This window comes from Mytilus californianus, unplaced genomic scaffold (assembly GCF_021869535.1).
Source record: "Mytilus californianus isolate M0D057914Y unplaced genomic scaffold, xbMytCali1.0.p SCAF_4, whole genome shotgun sequence".
Taxonomy (NCBI): Eukaryota; Metazoa; Mollusca; class Bivalvia; order Mytilida; family Mytilidae; genus Mytilus; species Mytilus californianus.
Window position 1 is genome coordinate 60,385,747 of NW_026262690.1, and position 26,471 is coordinate 60,412,217.

Below are 26,471 nucleotides of genomic sequence, written 5' to 3' on the forward strand. Positions count from 1 at the left end.
TATCAAAACTTTCAGATCAATGTCCATATAATTCATTTGTTAGGCCACACCAATTTGATTTGTAGTTCTTCGGACAAAAGCTCCAAAAAATATGGGAAGAGCGAGCGAAATTTTTTTTATTTAATTTTTTTCTTGAAAATGAGTTTTTTTTTTAGACGAGTGCTCTACAAGTGAAGCGAGCTGTATATTTTTTCTTAAATTGTGCGATTTAGAGTTTATGTACATGTTATAACTGGGTTACTTCATAGAAAAACGAGGAGAAACATGCTCTAATGCATATAATTTGATTTATTGGTGCCTGTACTATACCAGACTTTCTTGTCTCACTGTGGTTTAGTTAATTTTGATTATTTTCGTCAAATAAGCTTTGTCTGCGTGAATTTTCATTTAAATCCATACATGTATATATATTAAGGAAGCATAGCAGATGCAGTTTTACAAGAGGAATTATGTTAGTTAGGTAAATGACATATGTTGAATAAAATTAAAATATGTGTATGTATCCAAAAGAATGCCCCTGAAAGATATTAAATATTTTTTGATATAGTTGTTTTCATTATATGGTAATGATTGCTTATTGGCTGCTTGAAATCCAGTTGGAACTATTTATCCATATTTAGGATCAACATAATGAGTGAGGCAAATATTTCTTGCGTTGTACTAAAACAACATCCTGAGTAAGATAGTTATATTGCTATGCATGTAGATCTCAATGTATTAAAATATTCCCTTAAATTACCTGTCACCACATTCACATGCATTATTCTGACTGAGCAAAATACTTTTTCCTTTTGCTCCTAAAAGCTGCAATGCATTTAAAACTCTTTAGCTTGACTAGAAGTGGTTGAACCAATTACACATCCCTATTATTATGAGCATGGCAATCACAATACTACCACCTTGGTCTCGAACGTTGGAACTCTTAAATTTCCCCTAACAAATGAGTTCTGCTTGCATGCCAATAGACTAACAAGAGGATATGGGGTTTCATCAAAATAAGATAGTTCTGTGATTTTTTAAAAAGTTCATGGAAATTTACAATTTATTTCATCGAAGATAGATAGGTCTATGCCTGTTGAAACAAGGATCGGGGATGACGATGGTTCTAACAAATATTGATGTGATTGTGGTCATCTAATGAAAGATTTTAAATTTTTGCCTCCTAGAACAGGTCTTCAAAGGTAAAACGAGATGCATTTCGGATAACTGTGTGTTCAATAACTACTTGTCCACGGCAATTAGCTGACACAACTGCATGTTGGCATCCCAATTTTTGACCTTTTATTTACAAATCGATTTATCACACGTGCGTTTAAATCGATCGGACCAATAAATGCAATAGAAAAACGTCTATGTGAAAAAAAAATTCAAGGAGAAACTAATTTTGGAGCGGCATGCGGACCAAAAATTTGCGGAAGCGGTAATAATTTTTTTTCATTGAAAAGTCAATTTCTCCAAAACAGGAGCGGGAAAATCCAAAGAACTAGGAATCAAATTGGTGTGGCCTTATGTCAATTCCTTCAGTCTTTTTCAATAATCAAAACTGTCATTTAAGACGTGTAGTAATTGACGAATATTGCCAAGAACAACATCACAGTGACTATGACAATCATGGCGATGTAAATGTTAAAAAACACTTTGTCCATTATTTTGGATAGTTTTTCCCAGGTCAACTCGTTGTCCATCGAACTGATTGCTTCAACAACTGGAGGGTGACCTTTCTTTACTATTTTCATATTTGCTATGGCCGTCTGTGTCAGAACTTCAACCTCGGTTTCTCTTTGATTTTCGCAACATTTACAACAACTCTGCATGCCAGCAATTTTGAGAAGACATTTCTTTGTCATGGTTTTAACCCATTGTGGTATTTCATCTTCCTGTGATTTGAAATGCAGACTGAGAACAATGATTGTAAGGACAACTGATGTAGCTCCAAGTGTTAGAATAAATACCAGGTATATAGCTGAAATATGAAATAATAAACCAGTTTTGTAAAATTATATCACATTATATAAGTAAAATGTCTCCAAGGCGTTAGCTATGGCGGGAAATATTATCATAAATACGTTGAACTCTCTAATAGGTTAAATGAAAGAAAAAGGTATCTTTTTTGTTTTTACTCAATGTCTCTTTTCATTTGTAATTTCAACAGTAAAATGAATCTATATCTATATTTCATCATTATTTGTATTTCATTATTATTAACATATATGGACACAGGGTATGTAGTTGCATACACATAGACAATCAACAAAATTTGGAGAAAAAAAAAGAGATTTTTTTTTATTGATCAATTTCATTCGTATTGATTTAACAATACTGTCACAAAATTAAAAAATTAAAAACCTGACCACAACAGTCTGCCTATTCTATTTCTTGAATTTGAAATAAGCGGCTTTCAATAATCTCATCATAGATACCAGGATCAAAATTTCGTACGCCAGACAAGTAATATTTGAAACATAATCAATTGTTTTGATAAATGAATAAATAACATTTCTGATATTTTAATTGCTGAAATATATTTTGCGATGTCATTGTGACATCATTAACACGCTAAAATTGCAAAGTTATCATTTCGATCCATCTTTTGGTACAATCAAACGTGAGCAACGATCTACTGGGGTAACCCCAAAATTATTTGAATCAGATAAAAGTTTTTTTAACACATCTGAAACGTGTTGTTCGTTTTTGTATACTTTGTTATATATAAGCTATATTGTGTGTTGGTTTTTTTAATATTTGAGATTTCTTTGGAGGAGTCCGCTTTTTGTAATTAAAGTGGTAGGTTGTACTGTCCAGTATTTTTGTTGATTACTGTTATCATATTTATGAACGTGTTGCTGGTAACTGGTACAACCATAATTTAGTAGATTTACTATCAAAAGATTGAAGAAGCGTTTTGTTGTAAAATGTTAATTTAAAAAAGGGTTCCTGCTCAAATGTAATAATTGATGAATAGATCTAAAAGAAAGTGAATAAAGGGTCGCAATTCTTGTATTTTTACTTTAAAAGAACTATGATGGCCACAAGCTAATATATTTAATGACTTTTGGTGTCGTTGGTTTGATGTCTCATTGACGTAAACCCATTTCTCCTTTTATTCATATTTAAACAAAAATCAAAAATATGACTGATATCTGACAAGAAATATCTTGTGAAAATCTGAAAAATGTTATTTGATGGATTTATTATTTTACCTCGATGTTTTCAAAAATTTAATAATACAAAATGTTGACCTTTTACCGTTTTCCTTTATGATTTTAGATGGAACAGTGCACGTTTGATTTTTTATTACAAATTTACAGGACCATCTATAACCCTTACCATATATTCTTCTTTTATTAAGAACAATTCAAGAAAAAGTAACAAAGATGACTTTAGAAATATGTTGTAACTTTATATGTTAACCACAGAAGTTTTACTTACAGAGGTAACAGATATGGACAGAGGTACTGGGAATATTGTCCGAAATCATGGTCAGATATACAGCATAGGCTAATAGAACGGTCAATGAGAAACCTATTTTCTCTCCTGAATCCACCGGCAGCTTGAACACCATAGCAATCAAAATTGCCATCAATGCAACAGGGAACAATGTGTTAATGATGTGGAACATCGGACGGCGCTGGAGTTTGATTGAATAAGTCAGACTTGAAAACGAAATTCCCCCTCTTGATTTGGAACCCGATTTGCTACTTGATGCAGAAATTAGATCCCATTCACCATTTGCTGAATAGAAACTGAGGTCTACAGATTCAGGTCCAAAGTCTAATGAAACTTCTGCGGAGGTATAAGCCCAGGAACTTATCTTTACCGTACATTGTTGTGTGTCCAGAGGGTAGTACGTGATGTCAGATTCACAGCTCACTTCGTATATGCCCGATGGATTCCAAACTATGTTTCCATCACTCACAATTCGCATTGGAATGAATTTATCATTGATAATTCCTATGTCCTTAACTCTGAAATTTTAATTTACACATATTCGTCACAAACCAATTTATTTTCATTTGGCTGTCCTTGTTCAAAGGAATAAGCTGTCAGTGATTTTCAAATGGGTGATTGTATGTTCTTCAATATCTGTACATTTCATTTCTGTTGCCAAATTATTTGATTTTTTATTTGAAAGATTGCTTTATATCTGGTGCGGTATTTATACATTTCTTATAGAATAACAGTGCATGATGCCGATTTTTCATCCACTTTCATCTTCGCTTTTTTTGTTCACAAGTTCTTTAGAATCATAGCAATTCAGAACTTGATAGACTGTTTTTTCTAGTCTATGTAAATATCGTTACCTCGAAAAAATTAATTCCCGTTTTTTTGTTTTTTTACTCTTGTGTCTCAAGGACGTTTAAACAACGTTTTATTATATTCATCTTTTCATGACATAAATAACAGTTGACGTCTTTTTGCATAACGTTTCATATTAATGGTTTAAGGTACTTATGATCTCTGTTGATCTTGACCCTGTCCCATCTCCAAAAAAAAAAAATATAAACAAAAGCAATTCCTTAGTGCGAGTTTTGCTTCATTTTGACTGTGTCATCTAAAAGCTACATGTTATAATTAAAGAAAGTATGCATCATCCTTTTATTAGTATCATATATTTTGACACTTGAAATGGAAATTCTTAACTTTTCCTTTAATCTTGCAGTATCAAAACCATCAGAGTGTTTTAATATACTTACGAGTTTTCTATGATAAGCGCGGGTCTCCAAACATATTCTTCTGTACTGAAGAGGAATCTTACATTGGTAAAGTCTTGTGAGGTAGTGGAACTGTTTGACCAGTCTAATCTGGAATCCTGCCAAACCTTAATATCGCATGAAAAACAACATTATCTACTGGACAAATGCACGAAAATTGTCAATTACAAGTTAAAGGAAATATAACAGATAGTATTTCTATTGAAAATAGACAACGCTTGAAATCTTAAAAAAATTGATGATATCTAAATGTTATAAAGTCTGCTTGAGGAATCGTACTATTCATTGAAAATACATAAATCGTAAATTTGTTTGGTAATTTTGACACACTTTGTGTGTTCTGTTTGGTGTAGTCGCAACACTACCTTCTCTTCTTAGTTTATTATTTATTACCGGACTTCTACCATGAGTAGCCCGACATTTGTGAGATAAAGACCAGGAATCCTTGTGTAAAATTCCCTTGCATATAATAAACGCTAGCTAAAATTTACCGTACACTAAAGCAATCCCAGATTATGAAGACAACGACAAACCCATACCATACATTTGTTATGTTTTAGTTCTTAAAATATATCACGTAGATTTTCTTTTTCATTTTTAAGGATGTACTTAGGTCAGGTTTATGAATTTTTGTCAGATGTTCGGACTTCTTGGGTTTTTTCCGACGATACAAGGTAAAAAATTTACCCCATATCACCCACTTTTCTTTTCATAGAAGACTTCAATAGCTCATAAAAAAATCATTACCAACTTTAGGCAGATTCTAGATTTGTTTTCTTACGATTTGAGACCCAAATAATGCCAATGCTAAATATAAGGTTAAAGTCCGAGTCAGCCTTTTCCCGCCATTTAAAAAAAATCAAATATCGCAAAAAGGAGTTCCATAACCTTTCAATATTTTTAGCTTATTTTGTTCCTTTACTAATGCTCTTCTGACTTATAGTATCAATTTTAAATTCTAGATTTTTTTAATTTCACCTAACTACATCCTTAAGGGCATACGATACATATAGAATAACCATATATTGTCTCGAAATATAAATTTTATTTGTACAAGGCTTAGAAACATGTAGAAAGCGAGGCTTTGCCGAGCATTTCTATCCTGTTTTGAGACGAGTACAAATAAAATGTATATCTCGAGACAATGTATGTTTATTCTTTATATACTGCAACTCCTATAACTGTTCTAAATGAAATATTTGGGGTAAAAACCATCATTTTTTAATTTGGAGCGGACGACGTAAAACTTTCGCGAACCTTTATTGTTTATTGACGTCATAAATAAAACTCTACGGAAACGCATTGTCAACGTCATAAAGACAAGGCAATATACGGTCAGTGAATGTATATCACAAATGATTATACGGTAAATGCAATTTGACTGCAAATTAGACAATATACGTATAGTGTCTTGAAATATGAAATTTATTTGTATGAGGCTAAGAAACGGGGGGAAATGCGAGGTTTACCGAGAAATGCGAGGTTTACCGAGCATTTCCCCCTGTTTCGTGCCGAATACAAATAAATTTCATATTTCAAGACACTATACGTATATTGTCTTTATACTGCAATCGATAAAAAACATAAAAAATAAAATAAAATACGTAACAAATTTATTGTTAAAAAAAAGTGTTTGGAATTTCCCTCTTGGGGTACCATTGTTGGGTATTTCCCTATAAGCGTAGTAACTCATAAAGTCCAGGCGATAAGACATTGACATTTTTAGGAATTAGAAAGAGAAAATAAACTAATTTAATAGTATTTAATAAATATGGTATGTAAATTACGAATTTCAAGACATAACAAGTTTAAATTTACAAAAGTTTGACAATTGTTACTACACGTTGTCATGGTTGTGACGTGACGTTGTTGATGAAATACAGTAGTTCCGGTAAGTAGGCGTGGCTAATAGGTTAGTTGAGGTCATTGACGTATAAAGCTAACGTTTATACGTATAGCTTTATCTGTATAGTAAAATAGCTGATTGCAGTATAAAATAGCACAGCTGCCGTATATAGTTACAGGGGAGGTAATGACGTCGCTAACGTAAAATGTTATTTTTCGCGACGTCAAACTGTGACATATCGGGAAAAGATGCATCTTTTGACTGATTTTTATCATTCAGACTGATTTATCTTGAAAACGAGTTCATGGACCACTCTTTCTAAAAATGACATTTGGCTTGATTATGTATGAAGATTACTTGTGCCAATTTTTATAAACAAATCACCGATGAATTTATTTTAAATTGGATATATATGCAGCAAAAATGCCGTTTTTTTACTAAAATCATGAAAATGTGATAGAAATTAATTATTTCCAAAGATGTGTTACACAAATTCAAAGCACACTTATATAGAGAAGATATCACAGATGTGTTTACAAAAGTCCGCTTGCGTTTATCTTTTAAAACAAAAAAGTTAGGTATGTCTTTCCAAAGGATAGAAATGTCAAAGAAACCGAAATTTCTAGTAAATGTCTAAAATTTCGATCCCAATTATCTCTAAAATAGCACATGAAGGTATATTTCTTATTACATATATGAATTGACTAGGTGAAAAATGGGATCAACACTGTATCGTATGCCCTTAATTGCTTCTGGTAACTAATATATTAATTTGAAATTACGACGACAGACACATACAGGTTATACCGTTTGCGATATTTCAGAGTTTAACCTTGCCAAGCGCACAAATCCAAGCGGAAGAGTCAATGACGTCATTGTTTGTTCAATGAAAAATTAGTATGAAAAAGTACGGGAAATATGTTTATAAAACTATTGAGCGGGGTAATAGTCTTTGAAACGATTGACTGGCAAATAGTCTGTGGAATGAAAAAGCACAAATATTTCATTCTTTTTTATATAGAAAAAACATACTGAGGTATAATAATTAACGGTATTGTATTTATGGTCACATTTGCACAGCAAACACTACTACTTGTGAGCCTTGTAAATTAAAGTAATATAATGTAATAAAATGTAAGCTTTCTAAATAATGTTAACAAAATAAATTTAATACTTATATATCAGCATTCAATGTTGACATTACGCAATATATTGGTAAAAGTTTCGGTGAAGTTCAAAACTTCATTTTTAGGTTTTTATAAATATATAAGTTGTGTAGCTCTTTTTTTTTTAACATTTACAAACTATAATTAATTAGTGTTTTACTTTTACTAGTTTCTTTTGGTGTTTTGCATTAATTAACAGTTTATGTATATATTTACCAGATCGTTGACAGTTAGAATGGTTAAACTGATAAATATTCTGACGTTCTCACGAGGTCTCTGTAACACTTCATAGTCCATGAACAATTCACGCCTTAGTGTTGTTTCTAATGATGTACTGTATTCTGGTTTATCTGGACCTGGTCCTCCTGGTCCTAAGCCGCCTCTAGTTTCTGGCAATGCTGTAAGAAACACTTTGAGAATAATGTCGATGTTTTGATTATTATGATATTAATTGCATCGGATTTAAAGTGTGTGTCTAATATATATATAATTTTTGAATAAAATTCACATTGAACAATGTACCAAAAGCATATTTAGACGTATAAAATTGAAATTAAAATTTGATGTGAAGGCATGGTAAGTAAAATTATCATCCTTTACGACAGACAAAAAAACAGCTAATCTGAAAAGTATACCAACTACTAGCCACTATACATCATGTACTGTGCTACAACCCTGGATAACGCCGACGAAGAAAGGCATTACTCGACTAACGAATGCTATATTTTTATATAGCCTAGTTAATAGAGTGGTCTAGTGCGCTGGACACAGTGCTGGCGGTGTTGCCACGATGTCTCAGATGCAGGTGTTCGAATCCCGCTGAGGGAAGAACAAAAATTTGCTAACGCAAATTTGCAGATCTAACATTGTTGGCTAAATTTGAGATGTAGTATATATATAAATTATGGGGTTAGTCCTGTAGAACCACAAATTATCCGATGGAGAACATCTGTCGTAAAGATGTCACACATTTAGACGTAAACAAGTCTAAATTGAAAACAACGTTCAAACCTATGATTGCGTTGGATAAAAACCGCAATTTTTATACGTGTGCATGCAAAACAAATTTCTTGTTAGAGGGGTCTAAATACAGCACAAACAACATTTTCCAAAAGACCAAAAAAGTGAAAAAGTATATTTTAACAAAACGCATTTGACTAACAGGTCGAACAACAAATGTTCTTAAATCCTGCTGACTGCCATTGGCGATTGCCAAATAAACGGATCACAAGGTGTAATAAATGGATCTTAACTATAAATTTAATATCAAACAGAAAACAATAAACTTGCAGCAAAGATGGTATACCGCAAACAAAGGTGCAAAGATTTTTTGTACACCATATCCGGATTTCGACAATTAATGTCTCTTCAGCTATGTTAGGAATCGAAACGGTTATTGGAAGGTCACATAATTTACATCAATTTAGGATAGACTCTTGAATTTTGAGGAGTCAAAATAGGATGAACGGATCATATAAACCCAAAGGCAAATGTAATACAAGCCCAAACGAAAAAATATAAACAAGTCTAAATTGAAAACAACGTTCAAACCTATGATTGCGTTGGACAAAAACCGCAATTTTTATAAGTGTGCATGCAAAACAAATTTCTTGTTAGAGGGGTCTAAATACAGCACAAACAACATTTTCCAAAAGACCAAAAAAGTGAAAAAGTATATTTTAACAAAACGCATTTGACTAACAGGTCGAACAACAAATGTTCTTAAATCCTGCTGACTGCCAATGGCGATTGCCAAATAAACGGATCACAAGGTGTAATAAATGGATCTTAACTATAAATTTAATACCAAACAGAAAACAATAAACTTGCGGCAAAGATGGTATACCGCAAACAAAGGTGCAAAGATTGTTTGAACACCATATCCGGATTTCGACAATTAATGTCTTTTCAGTGATGTTAAGAATCGAAACGGTTATTGGAAGGCCACATAATTTACCTCAATTTAGGATAGACTCTTGAATTTTGAGGAGTCAAAATAGGATGAACGGATCATATAAACCCGAAGGCAAATATAATACAAGCCCAAACGAAAAAATATAAACAAGTCTAAATTGAAAACAACGTTCAAACCTATGATTGCGTTGGATAAAAACCGCAATTTTTATACGTGTGCATTCAAAACAAATTTCTTGTTAGAGGGGTCTAAATACAGCACAAACAACATTTTCCAAAAGACCAAAAAAGTGAAAAAGTATATTTTAACAAAACGCATTTGACTAACAGGTCGAACAACAAATGTTCTTAAATCCTGCTGACTGCCAATGGCGATTGCCAAATAAACGGATCACAAGGTGTAATAAATGGATCTTAACTATAAATTTAATACCAAACAGAAAACAATAAACTTGCGGCAAAGATGGTATACCGCAAACAAAGGTGCAAAGATTGTTTGAACACCATATCCGGATTTCGACAATTAATGTCTCTTCAGTGATGTTAAGAATCGAAACGGTTATTGGAAGGCCACATAATTTACCTCAATTTAGGATAGACTCTTGAATTTTGAGGAGTCAAAATAGGATGAACGGATCATATAAACCCGAAGGCAAATATAATACAAGCCCAAACGAAAAAATATAAACAAGTCTAAATTGAAAACAACGTTCAAACCTATGATTGCGTTGGATAAAAACCGCAATTTTTATACGTGTGCATTCAAAACAAATTTCTTGTTAGAGGGGTCTAAATACAGCACAAACAACATTTTCCAAAAGACCAAAAAAGTGAAAAAGTATATTTTAACAAAACGCATTTGACTAACAGGTCGAACAACAAATGTTCTTTAATCCTGCTGACTGCCATTGGCGATTGCCAAATAAACGGATCACAAGGTGTAATAAATGGATCTTAACTATAAATTTAATACCAAACAGAAAACAATAAACTTGCGGCAAAGATGGTATACCGCAAACAAAGGTGCAAAGATTTTTTGTACACCATATCCGGATTTCGACAATTAATGTCTCTTCAGTGATGTTAGGAATCGAAACGGTTATTGGATGCCACATAATTTACCTCAATTTAGGATAGACTCTTGAATTATGATTATTATTACCAAACATCGTCCAATATATATACATAAACATCAGCCCAACAATGTCGCAATTTTTTTGTTCTTCCCTCGCCGGGATTTGGATATATATATATATATATATATATTGGACGATGTTTGGTAATAATAATCATAAAATGTATCATACCAATTATAGAATCCTAATTCATTGAGCTATTTCCCCGAATGCAGATGGCAGTAGATTTACAGTTGGCATTTATTTAGATTAACATATATAATAAATCAGGTCATATTTGGTAAATAACAAAAATCTAAACCGGAAGTACAAACACTATGTGAATAATTATGAAGACGAAATTTGTCAAATTACGATGCTATATTTAATCTCTAAAATAAGTATTTCCTATTTCATTCAAGATTTCAGAGACTTACATGCCGTCACCATGAATATATATAATTCAGTACGTCCATCCGAAGTTTACATGATAATAAAAGGGAAAATATTATAGATCACGATATGGAACATAGGTTAATTTATCTGAATCTGATCACATGATACAATACTTTGGAGCAGAAATATGAATAGCTAGAAGTTATGAGCATGCGTCAATGAGACAAACAAGGAAACGACAAAAATAACCACTAGTATTCTAGAGGGAAACATACAGTCTTCAACAACAGACAGGTGTCTATGCAATAAATCAAGCTCTAAATCGTCTCAAGTATATATAAATACTGTGGATAAATTTAACAAAAACAATCAAAGATTTGCAATAAACATCCAATTCTCCAAACAACGAAAAAAGTTAAGATCTGACATATGAGAAATATCTGCGAGGTTCCTGATATGGGAAAAGCACACAAAATGTGGCGGTTTTAAACTAGTTTTTGCGATCTACTCCCCCTTTATTTTTCCTTTTAATCTCGATCAGTAGATTAAAAAACGTACATAAAAGAATATACAATAAAAACCAGTAAAGCAAAAGCATTTAACCAAAAAAAAACACGGTATAATGCATAACAAAACACAAAATAAATGATATATTTCAGCGTATTAAAGGAGCCCAGTTCCGCATATGTACTTAGTTAATAAGAATCTTTAGATATACCATGAATAAAGTCATACATTAACCCTCTTTTTACTGCGATAGTATGCCCAGTTGGATGATATATCAAGTGCTTTAATCTGTAATGTTTTCAAAGTTAATTAATCAATGTATTTTTACCATGAAATTTTGTGTGAATCTGAAATGTACATGGTGAGTAAATGGTCCAAATTCCATTTTTACCGGAATGAGTGTTATTGACCTTATTCCAACCAAAACAGTTTTGAATACTAAAATGAGGTTATGAGTTTTCAAAAATTCTAAGAAACCACGAAGGGATCAACCGATATTGCATTACTATTGAAATAACAGACGAATTGAGAGTAAAAGCTGCACTTGCATTACAATAAAATTTAATGGAACGAAAAGGGAGAGGTTAATGACGGGATCTTTCTTCAAGCAGTTTTGAATTTACTCATCTTTCATAAGATGAACAGCAAATGCTATTGGGTCATAGTCAGTGACACTGAACCAAACGCCAATAGTCTTCCGTTGTGTAGTCGAGGAATTTACCTTAGTTCTAGTTTTTTACGTATACGACAGCGTATGGATGTAACGAAATGGTTCTGTTGACGAATCGATCTTCTTCTTTTCAAGCCTTATAAAGGTGACAAAACGGTTGATTGTTTTTAAAAACTGTAAATTCATCATCATATTCTCATACATTCATTTGAATTTGTTATCATATATGTTAAAATTAAAATCTTATAGGTAGATACGCTCTGTCATATAATTAATTGTTATCAGAGATGTTTTATGAAATATATTGCAACGAATCAAAGATCTGTAAAAGCTCTACTTACAAATTCCATGGCCACTCTATTCCGTAAGAGCCAAACATTTATCTATTGACATTGAAAAACAATTGATACTAATACTATTCTACAAAGAAACTCAAAACATAAATATTCAATGATAAATCAAAGAAAAATAAGTTCACACAAAAGAAAACGTGTAATAACAAAATAGTACTAAATTCCTACACAGAAAAAAAACCCATTACAAGCATACCATAACAAAGGTGACAAGCTGTAAAGAAGAGACAATACATATTGTAAAATAAAACCAAATATGATTTAAATGCATTCACAAGTTTGACATGAATATGTTATTGTACTAGTGGTGCGTGTATGATATGTTTTCAAGGCAATACATCATATTTCCCCCTCAGTCTGTTATTTCTGAGAATAAATTGAAATTTTATTTGTTCTGAAATAAAACACTAAACGGTACTAAGTTTACTGCACCAGATGCACATTTCGGCAAATAATTTCAAAATATGTTCAAAGAAATTTTGCATTAACAGAAACTTTAAACCGATGGTGAAACAAAGTACTTTAGAAGGTAATACATCCTATGGCACATGTACAGCCTGTGGGGTTAATAATAATAAGTCATGAACATGATGGACGGATACGTTCCAACTACAAGAACACGACAAATTCGAGTAAAACAGATGTCTTTTTAAATAATTCTAATGAATCAGGCGAAAGACTCTATGAAAGCATGGAAGATTCCCGTTCTAATGTTGATGGTTCCAACAGTAAATAAATTTTCTATACCCACTTAAAAAAAAACAGCATTTCCATTGCTTCTACGAGAGTAAGCAAATAATTATCATCCTTCAAATCATAAAAAATTTGTATCGATATAAAATAGGAGACTTCTTGACAAGGGAATTGAAGATAGCTCCCCTTTGTGGGTGTAATGAAAAAAATGATAGCGTAGGTATATAAATATATGCTGAGCGTTTTTATCAACACCATATTTGATTAATTTTCAGGATTAATATTCCAACAAACAGTCAATATTTCAATGATTACTATTTATCTTGAATCTATGACAAGTATTCTCACTGTCAACTTCACATTCTATGGTAGTACCATCTGACACAGCCTATGACGTTTACATATCTGAGTTGATTATATATGCTACAGCAATTTCTCATAATTGCGGTTTAAATGAATCAATCTGATGAGGATGAACGATTGGTGTCATCACTTCACAATTTCTGTGTTCGCTATCATAATTTGGTTGATCGTTGAAGTGTCTAAGTTTGTCAACTCAAGAGTTAAATTTTTACTATGTTTTAGATAAAACATGTCCACTCATATCAATAAGATATTAAACTTCACATTTGTTATAGACAATTATCCATAGCCCAAGAATGCATGTTAACTTTTAGATGTATTTTGTGTGTTTTTTTCTTGTTCGGTTGTTGTCTCTTTGACTGATCCCACCTATTTCATTTTATTCTTACTGATTTCTAAAACACTATTTCAAAATTAGCTTGTGGAGAAGTTCGCAAAGTATGTTAGCGTGATCACAGTGTTTAACAAATAAACGGTTGGTCCAGCGCAAACAGAAAAAAACAAATCAAGCTCAACCAAATCCCAACGTAATGATATGAGTCGGGGCAAATAACAATTAAGACATGGTCAAATATTTTAATGCTCAATTGTATGAAAAACCTGTAACTACCTATATTCTGGATCAAATCACCAAAAGCACATTTCATTGTAGGTTAAAAAAAATTGTTTTTTACTTGATTCCTTTTATTTCAAACGTCACAAACAATTTGACATCGTATTCAACCAATGTACATTGACACTGTCTGTTATTTCTTGTAAAATGAAACTGATTTTAAAGCATGATTTCAGATTTTTGCATTGTATCATGAACATGCAGTGTAATTGTTAAAATATAAACTTTACTTGGTATAATTTATTGCCTGGAAAGCAGAATCACCCCATATGCTAAAAATATCTTGCTTGATTATATCGAATATTTGATCTTGAGTTCTTAAATAAATTATTTTTCTTTTCTTCTTCTTTAGAGGAAATGAACAGGTTTAAATGACACTGAAATTTCAAAATAAAATATATTGGGAACAATTCGATATGTGTAACACATAAAAATTGATTTTAATAGTTGAAATGCAAATATTTTAATGTAAAAACATCAATATAACGACATTTATTTCATTAAAGTTAACGTTATGGAATACCACAATCGTTTTTTTATTTATTTCTAAGTTGCAGAGTGTTTAGGAATTTAGACTTCAGCAGACAATGTCCATTTTATCCTGCAATCGCCCTTTCTACTATACAAATACACAAGTGTACAGAGTGTACAGATAACACGAAGCGATAAACGTATACGTTTAAAGTCTTTTGGTAACCTGATTCTGTTGCGAGCGAACGGTTATGTTAAAATTACAGTTTTAACATTGAGCTTTCACGTATAGTTTTTCCTCATCAGAATAGTTGAATTTGTTTGTTTGAATGAAATCGGGACTACTGAATTGTGATGTTCAATTTAGGGTCCTCATTGCGGTCCGCGTTTCAGTCGTGCCGATTTCATGCAAAAAAAAACCAAATTCAACGATTCTGATGTGGAAAAACTATACGTGTAAGCTCAAAGTTAAATTGCAGGATAAAAACAATACATGTACAGTGTAGTAAAATATTATTTATTTGTACTCGCTACGAAACAGGAGAAAAGCTCGACGAGCCTCTTTTTTGTCTCTGTTTCTAAAGCTCGTCAAATAAATTTTATATTTTCCTACACTGTACTAATATCATATATATAAATATACACAAATCATAACCTATCTAAAATGTCATAAAGTGGTCTAATGTATATCTGGGGAAAAAATTAATGAATTAGGCAAATATAGTGTTTCTCTGTATGACATTTTCGGTGTATTTCCAACTTTTCCATGACTCAATAGTATCATGTAAACACCAGAAAAGATAAATCGTCGCGTGTCTAATTGAGCTAAATACAGTTATTGGCTGTACCAAAATGAGTAGAAGAATAATTTTTTAAAGTTAATAAAAGATATTTACTTTTGTATTGAGTAAATACAATATATTCATCGTAAAACAAAAGTCTATCAATAATTAGGATGTTAAGCATTAAGATCGAAAAGACAGTTATTTACTTTTTCTCGAAAGCAAATACTGTATTGATAATAGATTTTAATAGGAATTAATAAAACACCGTTTGTCCGTTCTTGTCATACTTAATCGAACAGAAGCCTTTATACTCGCAATTATATTTTTTTCAATTTATCATTTCCGACTTCAAAATACATTACAAATTAAATGGATATTAACAAGTTTAGATACAAGTTTCCATTCAATGCGACACCAAAAGCCAAGGAAATACCCATGGAACGAATATTTTCAAAGAGACACAACAAAATATTTCAGGTGGTAGAATTTTTTTTTATTAAATATAAAGATATATGTTGTAAATATACATGAGACAATACACAAAAGAGAGAAAAACAAGCAAACAAATAAGCTCACTACTTGCTCCCATACAGAGATTCGAAAAAAGTATCAACAATGAAGGCGCAAAACAGACACAACACAACCAATCAGTGAACGTCTAATACCTGGTGTTACCGTTGTTTAGACATGTTAAGTGCATTTGTACAAAAAAAAAACAAAAAAACTAACGAACCTTACTAGATTTTGTGCCTGTAGTCTGTACCAAGTCAGGCTGTTTATGACGTCCTTACACTAAATCCGTTGGATTTGTACTGATTAATATACTTTAGTTTGGGAGAAAAAGACGTATTTATTAGTTGTAACTTGCCTTGAACTTGCTTTCAGTAATTGCGAGTACTCTTATTTTGGTGCCTTGTGTCTATTATTTTTATGTTAGCTGATTTTATGCCTCCTACCGATCTTTTTAGTTAAGCCACTTGCTTCTGACTTTTACAGTTTGTTCTTATGTTGTGGTGTTACACCACTGTCCCAGGTTAGTTTGAGTTGTGTTGTCCTATACTTTTCGTTATTCCTGTTATCTTTTCGTAGAGTTTTAAAATGTTAAACCCAACACAGTAAACGCCTTTATCCATACAGATCATGACATATACCACTATCAAATAAGAAAGCATTACACCAATTGGGTTTAACTTAAATTTGCTTATATTCTCCCAAGTCTTTTTGTATATTTTAAGCACCAAAAGAGCGATTTGTATCCCTACCTACGTATACCTACATTTTTGAAAATATAATTTAATAAGATAAAAAAATACCCTTTGATAAAATGTCTGTGATAATGTGTAATATACATATAGAAGATTTATTTTTGCACTGTAAATTTTGAAAAAGATAAAAAAAATAAAAATAGAAAGGAATTAATGAAAGATGAAGCTTGATTGATCATAATTAATAGCATGATTGGACACAGATATGGTGACTTAAGTGATGAATAAACGGACGGGCGAATTTGATTGCAGTTTTAGCTATCTAACGGTTTTCATTAAATTGATCAATTAACGTTTTACTTTGCAATTAGAATTTGATCATCTAGTTTTTAATTATACTATTCACAAAATTTAGTGCTGGATGTAACGGATTGTGACTTTCAAAAGAAACACATCTACAGATGATGAACATATTTACAATAATTTCCCCCGGTTATTCATCTTTACTTCAATACCTTTTACGTGTATTCAATTTTGAAGTTTTGACAAAAATATAGAATTATATACATTGCAAAAAAGTGTTGTATAATGGCTTTGGGAATCAAGAACTTGTACATTTCTTTATTTCTGTTAAAATTAGGTTAGTTTGTGTGTTATCAAGAAATGTCCAAGTTTTTATTTCTCATCCATTTACAAAAATGTTAAAGTTCACATACGACATTTTGGAAGCAAGCATTTCAACCAAATTTTCAAAGCCTGTTTGTGAGATTTTGTTGTTGTTGAAAAATTAATTGATCCAAAACAAAAAATATCCTCGCTCCTATCATGGAAGTACTATAATACTGTCATGCCGCTATCTATAGGCGAACATTTACAAATGGAAAATTTAGAAACTTAAACTCCATAGGGACAAATGAATATAAGATTTCAAAAGTGATTCTTCATTTTATTATATTTTTTAAAAGTCAGATTAAAAACGTTATGAAGAAGACAGATTTTATACATAAAACACAAAAACAAAACATCTCCTAATAAATAAATTCCGTGACAGCAATTGTTGTCAGTATTATGTTTTAAGGTAAAGCTTAAATCAAAGTCATATAAGGACGAGAAAATTTGTGTTATTGTTCTCAAGACTGAGATCCCAGTCAGTATGCACTCAAATAGTTTAACACAGATGAAATACATTTGTTATTAATTTTAAAATATTATTGATTGACATTGATACTTCAGTGTCTTTGACCCTATATCTTTTACTTTCACTCATTATTATCATTTAATCCCAAATAATCAATGAGAATGGATCGTATTTTTCTGTATTCATTGCACAGTTTCGGATTTATATTCAATAGGTACTCGAGTGAAAGCCAAAGATTCGTGCAAAAAAAAAAAACCGCAGAAAATATATAAACACAAAAATACACGACCATCTAAGATCAACCCTTTCAAGGGAAATTGCCACCATTGGCCTTTGTTTGATATGTGACAATTTACAGTATTCTGTCTTATAATGATAAATGGTGGAAGTGCAATAAAAAACCAATAGCTGACCAATAATACATCTACCAAAAGTGGCATGATCCAGAGGCAGTTAATCATATTAAATTTTCCTTATTTTTTCAAGAAAATTACACGAGTCAAAAGTTGGGAAGCAATAGATGTATATACATGGGATGTTATATAATCAAAAGGTTCTCCGAAAGAACAACAAAAACCTTCGAAAAGGTAACACTTCAAGTACTTAAATATAAGAAATTACGATATGAACGAGATTTGAAGACAAAGGAAAGCCTGCGGAATATTCTGTTGTTTTTTTTGGAGGGGAAGAGTTTTTTTTTCTCGAAAAATGTCTTTTAATACATAAATAGAAACATGACCGCCAAAATCAGATTGAAGGAAAATATTAAGCTATCTCAAAAAAGTAAATATTCATGATCAATAAAATTATTCGATAAGAAAAATTAATTTGTTGTTTCTATTTTTATTTTATTTTCATTTGAAAATTTGTAAATGAAATGCATATCGAGACTTACCCATCAGAGTTATTAATAATATCAATTTTGTCCATGCCATTGTGTGCAATCTATCATATATCATGTATTTTTAAACCACGCAAAAGAAATAGTTTCAGATGTGAAACGATACCTTTAAAATATGGTTTAAATCACGTGATTACAACGATTTTCTTTTGATTGGTGGTGTTTAATTATCAACATAGTTAAATGTTTACATTTTTATTAATCTTTAAGGTAAATAAAATTAATTACACTTCACCTATTCACTACAAAAAATAATGGTGATTCTTTACACAGTGTCCACTACAACTACCGGTGCAGAAATCCGTTTAGACCATTTGTATTGTATTCTATCATTAGAGAATTGTTGCACTTGTAATCACGATATAGATCGTTTTTGATGAATATAACACGAAGTTGAATTAATTCCAATTTAATTAAATCTATGTTTGTTAATTTATCTGTTGTCGTGTTTTGTGTTCAGAAGAGACGACAAGTTTCCATTCTAGAAGTGTTTACATAATTTACATTTTTATAGTTGAAATATTATTTCACATTAACTAATCAATTGAAATGTGTTTTTGTACTTAAACTTATATTTTGAAGTACATTGCTATCAAAATAAGGATAAAGCATGTGACATAGCAAAAAATATTCAAAATCGTGTGTGTTTTAATCATTACCTTTCATATAAAACGTATCAATTTTGATAGTTATGAGTACCTTTAATGAAAATTAGCTTCAATCTGAATTTCTACCTCTAAAAGTATAGCAACGAAACGATAGACAAGAACATTAATTACAACCAACCTGTCCATAAAAAGTGACACATGATTTGTAATGTTTCCCAAATCGACATGAATAGTTCTTAAAATACCAATTTTAAATGTTGCACCTACTTCATAGTTCTTTTAATGCTTATCGAAAATAAGAATTTCATGTTTACAGTATACGAATATTACTGCCGGATTTCATAGTCTTGTTGTTTACCAAAATAGCATCAAATTATGAATGAAATCTAGTTGACTATATGGTATGGATTTTGCTCAGTGTTAAAGGCCATAAGATGTCCTATAGTTGCATGCATCTACGTCATTTGGACTCTCGCCCAAGTTTAATTGTATATTTCTTAATTTCGAACTTGTTTACATAATGAAATTAGTAGTAATCCTGCAGCAATTCAATAGGTTACGACTGGTCCATCCGGGAATATGATTGGCAAATATAAATATGAGGTTGATCAATAACAGGGAAAATTGGAAATAACAAATGGACATAGCTCCAAGGTTGTGTAAAAAAACCTATGAAAGATTGAAAGTTTAAAAAAAAACTCGCAAAAACGAAACACCATGTTTTTGTTATCAGCCAAAAAGATTGAAACGCCTCAAAAAGGTGTATATTCAAGGGCATAATAGGTAAATGGTTAAAACACTGTTGATGACAAAAACTTAATATTTATGAAAGTCAAATTATTATCATTTAAGATCCAACGCCACCAAAAAAAGCGGAAAAAAACAGACCAAAAGCAAATAAACATCGAATTAAGGGCATGGTAAGTTAACATATGGAAACCAGTTAGATATCTAACTTTCCAAAAGACCCATTGAAGATTATTCTTACCGTGTTACTGTGAGTCTTAAATGCTCTTTAAAACTAAGTTATTGGACTTCACGTCCCAAAGTCAATAAAACTAGAACACACCAGTGAAATCGCGGGCATTTAGAGTGTGGTTGAAAGTATATAAACTATTGTAGGATGAATTTTTGTAAAAAAATTTATGACTGGAGAATTTCAGGAGAGGTATCAAAAGTTATAGGTACTTGATGAAAGGACATTGTTTTTTTAGCCCGCCCCCTTTTTTCCAAAGTCCGTTATTTTTTGTTTTCTGTTTTGCTGTATACTATGAACATACATATACTATAAATAAAGTGTACTTGCTATTTACTATCAATTCCAAGTTTTAATACTATCCTAGGCGATATAGTCATTATAGAGACTATCTATATTTTATATCAGTGACAGCCGCGGATAGTAAACTTTGAATTGAAAGTGAATAGCAAATACACTTTATTTATAGTATATGAGCATGGTATACAGAAAAACGCAAAAATAATTGTCCTAAACGGAAGTCTTGTCCATGACTTAAAAGTCCGTCCGATGACGGAAACAATATTCGGACGCTTTTATTTTCGTTTTTCTCCCAAAATAACCCAAACTGAATAATCATAAGCGAGGATGACAAATGGGACTATGCATGGTACCTATAGGACACAAAGGCATGATGATTAATTTATTGTGGAATGAGGAGAAGCGACACACAAAATGAGGTCTTCTCATTTAATAGGATAGATGTTAGCGGGTATCCATTCCACACAGTCAATATATAGCATTTGAGCTAGACACAATTAGCAAAAGACCAAGGAAGCGAGATTTTGAGTTAATGTTTTTTAATCTAGAAATAAATACTTCACAATATGAATATTATTGTATGACAGGAACAGTAGAGTAAAATCCCAAAACTGAAAATGTTTATATATCACACTTGAAATTCAGATACTTGAATAAAAAGGCAGGTGACAACCTACTCATTTAAAAATGCATGGTATGAATTCAATTTCCATGTGAAAGACAATTATTTATTAAATAAATCTCATCAGGTGCAAACCAATACCAAATGTCCCATGCTATATATTGGCTACAGTACCGTTATACTTTATAATTTGAAAAACAACCAATAAAACTCTTGACATAATTAACTAGGTTAACAAATACTAGTTTTCTTTTAATTCATATAGAAAACCCTAAACCCAAACAAATTCACATGATACGGTGCGATAACATGTTTGACAGAAAACTAACAAAACGTAAACATACAATATCAGTCCCAAAATCAAAATTACATCACATAGCAGAAATGCATGCATTAATCTCATTTAACCTAGAGGCTCTAAAGAGTCTATGTCGCTCACCTACATCTTCAACAATGGCCACTTTTAATAAAAATTACCATTAAAGGGAAATAACTCTATTAAGGGTTAACCTACCATTATAGTCATGTTGACATATTTGTTGATCTTATCCTGCTGATCATTTTTCGTTTCTGAAGTTTCTTTTATCTAGTAAAGTTTTCAAGATAATTGGCAAAAAACGCAAACAAATGGAAAAAATTTGAAATGGAATTAATGTATGTATTGACAGAAATGTAGGGTAAACGTTAATATGTGATCATTCCAATCACATATGTATAATTGTGAGTTCATAGAATTCAGAATAGAAACAGGGAGTGTGTCAAAATTACCACAACCGGCGGACCAAAAAGCAGAAAATATCCCAAGGCCACCATCCATCTTTCAAATAAACACAAAGGCATTTTAAGCTGAAAAATGACCACTGCACATATTCATATGTGTAAAATAGAATTGAGAATGGAATGGGGAATATGCCGCCAAAGAGACAACAACCCGACCAAAGAGCAGACAACAGCCGAAGGCCACCAATGGGTCTTCAACGCAGCGAGAAAATCCCGCACCCAGAGGTGGTCCTCAGCTGGCCCCTAAATAAAATTGTGTACTAGTTCAGTGAAAATGGACGTCACACTAAACTCCAAAACATATAAATGAACTAAAATTAAAAAAACATACAAGACTAACAAAGGCCAGAGGCTCCTGACTTAGGACAGGCGCAAAAATGCGGCGGGGTTAAACATGTACCTCTAGCCAATGTAGAATAAAGAAACACATAGCAATACGCACAGTAAAACTCAGTTTAAAAGAAGTCCGAGTCCGATTTCAGAATAGGTAACAAAAGAAACTAAGCAAAATGACAATGATACATAAATGAACAAAGGACTACTAGCAGTTACTGACATGCCAGCTCTAGACCTCAATTAAACTGATTGAAAGATTATGTCTTCATCATATGAAAATCAAGTACAATCCCTATCGTTAGGGTTTAAGTATCATACCATCATAAAATATATGAGAAGAACATAACCCGTATCATGCCAACAACTGGTTTTAGAATAAATGTGTTTATTTCCGATGCAAAGACCCTATGAGTGAATCAATATTAATACCAAAATATGCAATCCTTAATGACTTGACAACAGTATCTTAACCATATCCTTTCCGAATAAGTCTGTTTAAAGGTTTGGTTAGCTTTTTAGGTGAATGCCGATATTTTTGTGCTTTATAAAGAATATTACCATAAAATATTGGATGTGAAATACCCGAACGTATAAGATGTCTGCATGTTGATTTATATTTACGAATGATGTCCTCAGTGTACCGATGATAAAATTTAGTAAATGTTTTGACTAGTTTGTGATATCGAAAACCCTGGTGTAATAATTTTTCAGTAATACAGAGATTTCTTTCGTTGAAATCAAATAAGTTATTACATATACGAGCGAATCGAACAAGTTGAGATATATAAACACCATAAGATGGTGACAAGGGAACGTCAAATATATTCAATTGAAGAATATCTTCCTAAACAACGTCTGGTTTAAAAAAAAAAGAAATACGAGTGATACAAATGATATGCATAGTTCCCCGTTTATGTTTTCTTTTCCATATCATCTGAGTTCGTCCCTGTTTTTCTGAAGGGTTCATGTTGCTTTTATCTTTTCAATTTTCCTGCGAGACCGACTTGTAGTTTTAAAATCGAATATGCAAGAAATGGTATAAACTGGAATACAAGGAAAAAACAATGGAAAATGAGGAAGAAAAAAAGTAATTAAAGGAACAACAACCTAAAGTACAGCATACACCGAAACAATACCAAAAAGATGATATAGTCATTACATTAACTAACCCTTTCTGGAAAATGGCTTAAGTGTGACGGAAAATTGTATTGACTTGTCGAAAAAATAATTTTCATTTTCACAAAGACCTATAAATCTGATCTTGGAATTGTTTTGAGGTGTAAACAAACCTCAGATGCCTCCGACTTGTCTTCGGCATCAAAGTCAGTTACTTCCTTTGAAAATTGTTTAAAGCATACTCTTTCTAAAAATTACATATAATATGTCGACTCAACAGGCAATAACAGCAATCACACAGTTGTACAGTTTGGGGATTACATGCTAACTGCTATTTTTTGGAACCATTTCAGTGATTAAATATAAGTTCTGCATTTGAGGTCATTTGACATGCCCTTATCAATTATCATTTTGCTATAAATCCAAAAACAATCACAGTTTTCATGCCGGGGACTTTTATAGCTGTCTAAACGGTGTGCGTTTTTTTTCATTGTTGAAGGCCGTACTGTGATCTATTTGCTTATTTCCACGTCATTTGAACTTTGGTGGATGGTTGTCTCAATGGCAATCATATCACATCTTGTTATTTTTTTTTAATGGCTGTCAACGCGAAATATAGTTTTACATACGATAGTGTGGGAATAGAGTAAAACTGCTTCTACGGTTCTTTAAACTGTTCATAGTTGAATCTATACTTTACAAACAACATAACGACATTGTACATATAAAATAATGGCTATTACCGATAACATAACAGTTTTTAAATGTGAATGAAGTATTCGACTGAAAAGTAGTGTATTCTTAATTTTTCCGAATTTTTTACCTCCGAATGCTCTTCAACTTCGTATTTATGAGTTTTTGTATATGTTTTATAGACGGTTGTAAGAGCTTTATTAAACTCATGTTTGTAGTTGTTTGGAAATATGTACCGACACTAGAAAATTTATTTACTTACTAACTTATTTGGCCCTTTTAACATTTTTATTTGAGAGTCTTTTGTAGACGAAACGCGGGTCTGACATACAAAATTTTAAGCCTGGTATCTTTGATCAGTTTATTTGTAACAGTAGAGCATGATTTTCGTTCCAAAATTACCCCTGTATCAGTGGGTGGTTGAACCCTGGATCCCTTGCACAGTTTGTCATCTCCCTACTTACTGAGCTAATGACATACTTAGAAATTACATTATATTTATTAAAAAAACGATATACAATATTATAATATAGTGGTTAATACGATAATAAATGATTGAACTATCACAAAGAATTTTTTTTCCCTCAATGTATGTAGCTTATTGCATCGTCAAAGTTTCATAATAAAAACATCCAATATAATTGTGCACATGCCACTTACTTGTAAACATCAATCATATTAAATTCAATTATTCTATGTTCAATGCAAAAAAAAAGGAAAACCAAATTTCTATAATAAGCATATTTCGTCTGATAGTACAAAGGTCAGATACGCTGAATACATTTTATGAACAATTGGGAGCATAAAATAGTCTATATAAAAATAGAACATCCAAAACATCATTAACGAAAACTTTTGCAAATAGTGGTACAGTACAAAAATAAGAAACTATCCACCATAGAACAAAGAACGATAATGTTAACAACTACAGTGCTGTTCAGTTTAAGAAATCCTAGATTTGTTTTCAAAGCTAAACTTTCGTTATACATTACAGAATGACGAAAAAAAGGAAACATGGAAAATGACTTTTTGTAATTATTCTATGTTGTCGTACTAAAGGTAATGTAAAAAAAGGGAACAGTAAGTGATTCCTTTTATTAGTGTGATGCAATATTAGTACTCTAAATATATGATTGTTATTGATACTATAAAATCAGTTTTCGCTGTCCGAACTTTTGCATCTGCCTTTCGTGATGAAGGTAAATGAAAACATGCATAGTACGCAGCGAAAAAATCGGCAATATTTTTGATATATACAATTTGACTTCAATAAAAATATACAATTAACAACAGGATTATGTTCCAGAAAAAATAAAGATTATACAAGTTTATCTTCCCTTTACCGGTAAGCAATGGTTTGATTATGCTTTGGAATAATGAATAAAGATCACCATTAGTAGCATACTAGTACTCAAAATTATCAGTAGAAGGTAAATATTAAAGAAAACTCTGTCCATAATAATTGATAACTTGTGCCAAGTAATCCCGTCTTCATTTTTATCTTCAGTGGCTTCTACAATAGGGAATTCACATTTCTCGGATATCTTTAGTTTCTTGGTCTCTGTTTTGTCGGATAAGGATACCACTTCTGCTACTTTGGAATTTCTGCAACATTTTCCACAGCTTTTCATTAATGCCATTTTAAGGAGAACTGTGTTGGTAAGAGATTTCACCCATCGTGGTATTTCATCTTCTTCCGGTTTGTGATGTAAACTGAGAACAAAGATTGTAAGGACTACTGATATGCCCCCTAAGGAAAAAATAAATGCCAGGTACAACGCTGAAATAAGAAAACAAATATCATATTGGTATGGAAATATTTTTAATTCAAATAAAAGCACGACTGAAACTCCTTCAGGCAAAGTTGAACATTAACGGTTTGGTTGTTCCTTTAATGCCCTATTTTGGTTTTTATTGTCCCAAACGTTTGATATTTTGGATTTCCAAACTTTTGGAATAGGATTTGCAAAAAAAAAAGATCCTCCAGATAAATCGATGTTTTCATTCAAATTGTTTACATGGTGTGTAATCTAACAACGTGTGCAGACTTTAAGATATTTTTGTGTAATGCTGAATAAGGTTTACGTTTTTTTTTAGTTAAAGTTATGAACTTTATTTCTGGCTTTACTCTGGGGTGGGGGGGGGGGGAAGGGGGGGGGGGGGGGTTCTGATCCCGGATCCCGCTTACTGTT

General features: G+C 31.8%; 2 protein-coding genes across 2 annotated transcripts in view; both read right to left on the reverse strand.

Annotated features, from left to right (window-relative positions):
• Window positions 1–203: 203 nt before the first annotated feature.
• On the reverse strand, window positions 204–18,846 carry LOC127737000 (neuronal acetylcholine receptor subunit alpha-3-like). The gene is made up of 5 exons (XM_052247557.1): window positions 18,843–18,846; window positions 7,941–8,122; window positions 4,695–4,819; window positions 3,430–3,965; window positions 204–1,963 (listed from the first exon to the last, which is right to left on the reverse strand). The coding sequence occupies exons 1-5, from the start codon at window positions 18,844–18,846 to the stop codon at window positions 1,551–1,553; spliced, it is 1,260 nt and encodes a 419-aa protein (XP_052103517.1). The 3' UTR covers window positions 204–1,550.
• Window positions 18,847–24,759: 5,913 nt separating this feature from the next.
• Window positions 24,760–26,471, reverse strand: part of LOC127698571 (neuronal acetylcholine receptor subunit alpha-6-like) — a 29,792-nt gene continuing 28,080 nt past the window's right edge. The window contains exon 6 of the mRNA XM_052202080.1: window positions 24,760–26,059. Coding sequence (XP_052058040.1) covers window positions 25,641–26,059 — 419 coding nt within the window. The 3' untranslated portion in view covers window positions 24,760–25,640. The remainder of the gene's footprint in view (window positions 26,060–26,471) is intronic.

Excerpts from the sequence above, each read along its gene's own strand:
- LOC127737000 (XM_052247557.1), bottom strand. Across the intron at positions 3,966-4,694 it reads GCGCTTATCATAGAAAACTC|AGTTAAGGACATAGGAATTA; the intron begins GTAAGTATATTA and ends TTAAAATTTCAG. Across the intron at positions 1,964-3,429 it reads TGTCCATATCTGTTACCTCT|CTATATACCTGGTATTTATT; the intron begins GTAAGTAAAACT and ends TTCATATTTCAG.